This window comes from Rattus norvegicus, chromosome 1 (genome assembly GCF_021556685.1).
Source record: "Rattus norvegicus strain SHRSP/BbbUtx chromosome 1, alternate assembly SHRSP_T2T, whole genome shotgun sequence".
In the NCBI taxonomy this organism is placed as follows: domain Eukaryota; kingdom Metazoa; phylum Chordata; class Mammalia; order Rodentia; family Muridae; genus Rattus; species Rattus norvegicus.
The window spans coordinates 189,003,866-189,012,179 of record NC_141534.1 but is presented as its reverse complement, the minus strand read 5'-3'; the positions used below and the strand labels follow the sequence as shown (position 1 = coordinate 189,012,179).

At 45.7% G+C, this 8,314-nt stretch overlaps 1 protein-coding gene across 1 annotated transcript in view; it reads right to left on the bottom strand.

The window, feature by feature from the left end:
- Positions 1 to 406: 406 nt before the first annotated feature.
- The window catches only part of Hs3st2 (heparan sulfate-glucosamine 3-sulfotransferase 2), a 112,753-nt gene continuing 104,845 nt past the window's right edge, over positions 407 to 8,314 (bottom strand). The window contains 1 exon segment of the mRNA NM_181370.3: positions 407 to 1,764. Coding sequence (NP_852035.1) covers positions 1,146 to 1,764 — 619 coding nt within the window. The 3' untranslated portion in view covers positions 407 to 1,145.

Here is an 8,314-nt window from a genome sequence, read left to right as displayed (position 1 = left end):
TGTCCTCCACGTGCATGTGCACACATGTGCTTCTACACAAACATGCCCACTCCCCTCCGTGTGTGTACACAAGACACTAACACAATAAGAAAACAAATGCAACCATATACCTTGGTTTTTAAACACTTGCCTAGCACGCAGTGAGGGTCTGGATCCAATGCCTAGTGCGGAAGATAGAGACATACAATAAACACGTGCCTTGCGGATCCCCGTGTAATCTTTCTGTACCAGTTTCTTACAGCCAGAAGCCACCATCCCCCATGGAGACCCTGCCTTCTCCCGACACAGTCTTCACACCCCCACCCACTTCCAGCTGTCCTCCCAAGTCCTCCACATCCCCGACTGCTCCTTACACTGGGATTCACAGAACAAGTTGAAGGCCCGGCTCAGACAGAAACACTCAGTGTGAAGGACACGAGAAAGCCATATTTATTTCACATGGACAAGCATGATCCCGTGCATGCCGAACATGAAAGCTCGCGTGAAGAAAGTACCCGTAACAGCAGAATTATGTGCTTTTTGTCCACAGGGAGTGGGGAGAGTCACTGAGTGCTTTTCAAAGACATCGTCCTCCGAGCACAGTGGACACCACAGGCTTTGAAGTCACTGGCTTATTTCATCATCCCAGAGTCCATCTCCTGGAGTGGCCAAAGAGGGGTTTGGGGCTCTGCACACTGTTAGTGAGCTGCTGTGTTCTGAGGAGGGCGGAAGGCGTTCCCCCACCCCACCGCTCAGGGCTGCTGGGGAAAATTAAGCTCGGAGGGAAGGTACATGCCACTTGGAATTACGAAGCCCACCACTGAGTGTACAGTGTTGGGATGGACTGCTGTTTTCACACAACAGCTCCATCTCCACTCAGAATATGCCCCAACACTGGGAGGTCCACTCTTCTTACAGGAATTCCCCAAGACCACTCATGGGTGGATGGGAGCAGATTCTAGAACTGGATGGGTATGCCAGAAGCAGGCAGAATTATCCTGGATTAAACAGGAACCACCAATCTCTGGGTCTTTACTCAGTTTTCTGGTTCCGAGATGATCTATCATAGGGTTCAAGATGGGAAGAGGGGCTGGAGATGGGGGTCAGATTTTCTGGGAGCAAACCTTGTGGAAGAGACAACAATAGAGCCCTTGTACCCTGGAGACTCACTCCCACCGGAAGTCCTGCCCAACAGTTTCATAAAATTTAATATTATAAGGTCTATAAAATTCCCGGAGCTGGTCTATAACTTCAGGGTCGATCTGTACATGAGTTCTCCCTTTTGATTTGCCCAGGCATCGAGGCAGGAGGGTTGACTCTGGTTTTTTCAAGCAAGGGAATCCTTTGGTCTTGTTGAAGTAGAAGTGCTTGTCTGTGATGAATCTCTTGATGCCCAGGAAGTCCTGAATGCGCCCCATCTCACCAGCTGGGTCGGTGATGAGCCGCTCACCACTGACGAAGTGGATCTGGGCCAGCGGGAAGTACCGGAGCCAGCTCTCCAGGTGCAGTGCGTACATGCCGATGCGGATGGCGTTCCAAGACACATCCACCAGGCCCAGGCTGCGGTTGCGGAAGGACAAGCCCTCGAAGGTGGGGATGTCCGGCTTCTTGGAAAGCGTCTGCGTGTAGTCAGAGATGGCTCGGGTCACCGGGTTCCGCACCACCACTATCAGCTTGGTGTCTCGAGACATGTTGAAGATCCTCCGAGGGGCTTCTTGAGTGACGAAGTAGCTAGGCGTCTTCTCCAGTGTGATCTGGGTCTCCAAGGTCCTCGGCATCAGGCTCCTGGGGGGAGGGGAGGCAGAAACAACACATCAGAGAGTGTGGCTGATTTGGGGGTGCTGCTATTAGCTTCCTCCCATAGGTGACCCATGCAGGCCCCTCTCCCATTTGAGATTCTTACTTGCATATATATATATATATATATATATATATATATATATATATATATATATATATATATATATATATATATGGAGGGAGAGAGAGAGGGAGAGTGTTATATTATAAATATAAATAAATAATATTTATTGTTAAATATATATAATTTTTATATATTTATACATATAAATTTAAAGACAGAAATAAATTAACTATCTGTCCCTATGGGTTAGAACAAATTGTTTAATCAGTAGGTCTATAAATATTAATATGCAACAAGCAATCTCCACACATTAAGCCTCCATATCCATGGGTCCTACAGCCAGAGATTCAACTGATTGTGGATCGAAAATATTTGGGGAGGCCAGGCAAGTGCGTTAGCCTGAGTTTGGGTACCCAGAATTCACGTAAAGATGGGTATCTATATGCCTCTAAATACCAACGTTCCTATGCAAATTGTGCAGAGATAGGAGTTCTGTGGAAGCTACTGACCAGCTAGCTTGGTACCTGCAGCAGAGAAACAGAAAGACTCTGCCTCAAACAAGGTGGAGGATAAGGAATGATACATGAGGCCCTCCTTTGATCTCCACCCACACACAACATTCTCTCTCTCTCTCTCTCTCTCTCTCTCTCTCTCTCTCTCTCTCTCTTTTTCTCTCTCTCTCTTTCTCTGTAGGAAAATTTGTATGTGCTAAATACATACAGATGCTTCTTTGTATACAGTATTGACACTGTATTATGTACTATAAACTAGTCACCTAAAGATACTAAATATGATTTGAAGATTACACAAGTGTAGGATGCGACCCAGATACTATACCATTTTCCATAAGAGACTTCAACATCCATAGAGTTTGGTATTGTGGGGACTTACACTGAGGATGGCCCTATGCTTTATAATGAAGAAAGGCCATACGGCACCTTATCTCAGGAGGGAGACTCAGGACTCTGGTAATTGTAGTTAGTGCCGGGAGAGTGAACTGTATGTGGGTGGGGAGAACTAGGCAACCAGGAATAAATGAGAATTACATTTGATTGTATAATCTTTTACGCTGCTTGAAATTTTTAATGTGTGTATTATGTATTCAAAAATACAAAGTAAGCCGTGGAGTATTATCCTGGCCAAAAATATTTCTTCAAATATATTAAAATCGTTTTTTTTTTGAGGAGCAAAAGGCTTGTTTTTGCAAGAATAGCAACTGTTGTAGAAATGAGTTCTGCCATCTTCTATGGGGGGAGCCCACATCTGAATTACATCCTTTGTGTGGGGCTGCACAAAGCACAGACTCTCCTGGCTGGAAGCAACCTCAGTCAGAGCCAAGCAATGCAAGGGTCTTACTTTTCTGGCTCTGCTTGGGACTTCAAAGGATGAAGGTAGGTACTCTGCCGTGTCCCCAGTATCTCTCCTTCCAGCCTGGATGGAGAACACCCCAGATTCCCAGTTGCTGCTTTCCCCCCTGAAGGTCCTGCTTTGTCTTTAGAGCAGTATTTCTTGTTGCTGGCTGCAGGCTTGTGAACAGCACAGGAAGATGTAACTCTTTCTTTCTTCCTTTCTGGTTCTTTCTTTGTTAGTTTGTTTCATTTACTTTCACACCTTTATTTAAATAAAGATAACCTAGGGTTCTATCTTAAACCAATTAATTAAAAATATTTTGGGCTGGGTCTGTTTTAAAGCTCATGTTTAAGGTTCACAGGGAATCAGAATGAGGCTGACAAGGAAGCAGAGTTTCCCCAGGTCTACGTCCCTCCAACAGACCACATCATCATCTCCCAAAGCACACTTCTCTGGGACACAGATTCACCATTCCCAGCCTCCTTCCTACCTTCCGTCGCCGCCGACTGTCCTCACAGCTTTCGAGCGACTACTCTGTCACCAGCTTTTCTTTTCTTTCCTCTAGAAATGCTTCCTCACAGTCAACCTTGGGCCTTGTCATCGAAACTGCCATGACTGAAATGTTTCACCCTGAGTCCCACATCCTGGATGTGTGGGACTCAAATCCATGGCAGCAACCTTAGACACACTGGGAAGAGGCTAGGCCGAGACAGTAACCGTGAACGTGAAGGCCCAGAACAACACAGTTGTCACCAGAAGCTACAAGATGGGCACAGAGCAGTGTTTCTTCACCGCATGTGTAGGGGACCAACTCAGGTAGCAATCTCACCTCCAACACTGTGGAAAGAATCACCTTCTGCTGTTTTGATGGTTTTCTGGTCATTCGTTATGGCAGCCTCAGGAAATGACAGGTTCTGTCTTTGTCTCCTTTCACCTTTAGCACAGTTCCAAACTCACTCCTGTCCTCAAGTTTACCAATGAGACTCTTGATTTCACTTTCTTCCATTTTTTTTTTGGACCCAGTGGACAATCATTCCAGCACCATCCTCATGTGTCACCTGGTCTCTCCTTCTCTAACAATGCAGTATTCCAGCTGTTTCTTCGTTTCTAATTCTGCACCCAAGCTTCTAACCAGTGCTGTTAGCCCTCAGACAGTACCAATTCTACTTTGGTTGAGTCTTCAGCCATGTCTTACCTGAACTTTACAGCACTCCCATTCTCACTGTAAGGTCCAAGCCCTGCATCTTTTACCCACTCTAAGTATGAAGCTAGTCTCCTCCACATAGGGATGATAGAGGCTCCCATATCTCAGCTTCTTCAATTTTCTTCCATTCAGTCTTGAAACTGGCCTTTATCTGAACCTTTCCCCAGGCCCTCTTGCTAGTTTCAGAGAACAAGGTGTGCTGGACTCATGGTCCACCTGTGAGAACAAGTGGACTCATGGTCCACTTGTGAGAGCAAGGTGTGCTGGGCTCATGGTCCACCTGTGAGAACAAGGTGTGCTGGACTCATGGTCAACCTGTGAGAGCAAGGTGTGCTGGACTCATGGTCCACCTGTGAGAGCAAGGTGTGCTGGACTCATGGTCCACCTGTGAGAACAAGATGTGCTGAGCCCGTGGTTCATCTGTGCCCAGCTCACTTCCTCAGTATTCTCTGAATATCCATCTGTAGGCTCCACATTTACTGTACAGGAGCTCTGATGAAACTGATATTTTTGTTTCAAGACCCAAGGTCTGTGTAAATTGCAATTGGAAGTTTTAATAAGGTTATTAATATGGAATGGGTAAACTTTTAAAATGTGAGATATCAAGCCAGGTATAGTAGCATGTCTTTTATCCCAGAACTTGGAAGGCAGAGGCAAGAGGATTATGAATTTGAGGGTATCCTGGGAGACCCACCCTTTCTCAAAAGAAGAGAAAAAGAGATACAAAGCCAAATGTGTTTCAGTAGAATTCCTTGGCTGGAGTTTCTTAGACAGAATCTCATATATATTACAGTTAGATGATTAGGGGTTTATGATGAGAGTAGACACAATTGTATGTATAGGGCAGGACACTTAAATGTCCTCTAAATGGTTTCCAAACTCTGTGGGTGTTATTAATGCAAAGGTGTTCCCCAGCATAAAGACTTGGTGCTTGACTGGCCATTAAATATATTCCTTTGCAATATCCTATGGTGCGATAAGGGATACTGAGAGGAAAACAGTGGAGGTGGCATTTGCCAAGCCTTAGTAGGCCAGCAGTGAACTTATTCGCCCCCAGCATCCACTAACATCTCCCCATTTACTAGCTTGGAAAATTCCAGTCAATTCCGGTGACCTCCAGTATCATAGTATCCCCCAATTGGACATGAACAGAGTTTCTACCATTCTAATTCCTCTTAGGCACATCAGTTGCATGACTAGAGCTAAAAAAAAAAAAGGGACCAGGTTATGGGCTGGAGAGGTGGTTCAGTGGGCTTGAGCACTTGCTGTGAAAACATGAGCATCCAAATTTGGATTCTGGTCCCCCCCAAAATAGCCAGGTGTGCTGAGCATGCGTGTAACCCCAGGACTGAGACAGGAGGATTGCTTGGACTTGCTGGCTGCCACCCTAACTCCAGGTGCAGTGAGAAGCCCCATCTCAAGGGAATGAGGGGTAGAAAGCCTGATAGAGCAGGACACCCAAGGTCCTCCCCCTAGCTTCTGCACACATACATCTACACACACACATAGGCATCCATACTTGTGTACATATGCGCGCGCGCACACACACACACACACACACACACACACACACACACACACACACTAGAGCCAGATTATAAGTAAATTCACAGGAGACTTGCCAAAACTTGAAGAACTCCCAAACCCACTAACCTTTCTCCTTTTCTCCAAAGAACATTCCTGATTAACCCATGTCCCTCTGCATCACTGGGACAGAGTACTAGAGCCTGTGGTGGTACTGGGTAGAGAGACTGAATATCTGTGTTCTCTGCACATGGGTGGGGACATGAGACTGCACCCTGAGGTCTACCTTTTCTCCGTATGTCACAGATGGAATGTTGCTTCACAGCTGACAGCCAGCACCTCAATGCCTCTCCCACAGCCTATGCCCAGCTCCTTTCTCTTCTACATAGCGCTGAAATAAATAAATACATAGCACCAGGAGAGTTTCTACACTTGCTGTTTGGACTGGCCCTCCATCTTTGTTTTAACTTGCTCAGTAAGGACTTTTCCCTGCAGCCAGTCACAAGTCGATCTCCCTTCTTTGGACACTCCTGCTTCAGACAAAGTCTTGGTGAGTTAAAGAGCCTGTGTGTGATGGAAGTCGAGCAAATGAAGGCCTGTCTAATGTCCTAAGACTGAAAGTGGAGTGCTACTAACCAGACATGGGGTCCTGAGGAGGCCCCTGAAGTGCGTGTCAACAGCTGGTTGAGGATCTTAGCATTTCTGAGGTGGTTCTTGATTTCCTTTGGAGTTACGCACGCCCTGCCAATAAATGACTGCCTCTTAAGCGGCAGGTAGCTCCCGCTCCTTGCATCCCTCACTTTTTTTTCTTTTTTTTTTTTTTATTAACTTGAGTATTTCTTATATACATTTCGAGTGTTATTCCCTTTCCCGGTATCCGGGCAAACATCCCCCTCCCCCCTCCCCTTCCTTATGGGTGTTCCCCTCCCAACCCTCCCCCCATTGCCGCCCTTCCCCCAACAGTCTAGTTCACTGGGGGTTCAGTCTTAGCAGGACCCAGGGCTTCCCCTTCCACTGGTGCTCTTACTAGGATATTCATTGCTACCTATGGGGTCAGAGTCCAGGGTCAGTCCATGTATAGTCTTTAGGTAGTGGCTTAGTCCCTGGAAGCTCTGGTTGCTTAGCATTGTTGTACATATGGGGTCTCGAGCCCCTTCAAGCTCTTCCAGTTCTTTCTCTGATTCCTTCAACGGGGGTCCTATTCTCAGTTCAGTGGTTTGCTGCTGGCATTCGCCTCTGTATTTGCTGTATTCTGGCTGTGTCTCTCAGGAGCAATCTACATCCGGCTCCTGTCGGTCTGCACTTCTTTGCTTCATCCATCTTGTCTAATTGGGTGGCTGTATATGTATGGGCCACATGTGGGGCAGGCTCTGAATGGGTGTTCCTTCAGTCTCTGTTTTAATCTTTGCCTCTCTCTTCCCTGCCAAGGGTATTCTTGTTCCCCTTTTAAAGAAGGAGTGAAGCGTTCACATTTTGATCATCCGTCTTGAGTTTCATTTGTTCTAGGTATCTAGGGTAATTCAAGCATTTGGGCTAATAGCCACTTATCAATGAGTGCATACCATGTATGTCTTTCTGTGATTGGGTTAGCTCACTCAGGATGATATTTTCCAGTTCCAACCATTTGCCTACGAATTTCATAAAGTCGTTGTTTTTGATAGCTGAGTAATATTCCATTGTGTAGATGTACCACATTTTCTGTATCCATTCCTCTGTTGAAGGGCATCTGGGTTCTTTCCAGCTTCTGGCTATTATAAATAAGGCTGCAATGAACATAGTGGAGCACGTGTCTTTTTTATATGTTGGGGCATCTTTTGGGTATATGCCCAAGAGAGGTATAGCTGGATCCTCAGGCAGTTCAATGTCCAATTTTCTGAGGAACCTCCAGACTGATTTCCAGAATGGTTGTACCAGTTTGCAATCCCACCAACAATGGAGGAGTGTTCCTCTTTCTCCACATCCTCGCCAGCATCTGTTGTCCCCTGAGTTTTTGATCATAGCCATTCTCACTGGTGTGAGGTGAAATCTCAGGGTTGTTTTGATTTGCATTTCCCTTATGACTAAAGATGTTGAACATTTCTTTAGGTGTTTCTCAGCCATTTGGCATTCCTCAGCTGTGAATTCTTTGTTTAGCTCTGAACCCCATTTTTTAATAGGGTTATTTGTTTCTCTGCGGTCTAACTTCTTGAGTTCTTTGTATATTTTGGATATAAGGCCTCTATCTGTTGTAGGATTGGTAAAGATCTTTTCCCAATCTGTTGGTTGCCGTTTTGTCCTAACCACAGTGTCCTTTGCCTTACAGAAGCTTTGCAGTTTTATGAGATCCCATTTGTCAATTCTTGATCTTAGAGCGTAAGCCATTGGTGTTTTGTTTAGGAAATTTTTTCCAGTGC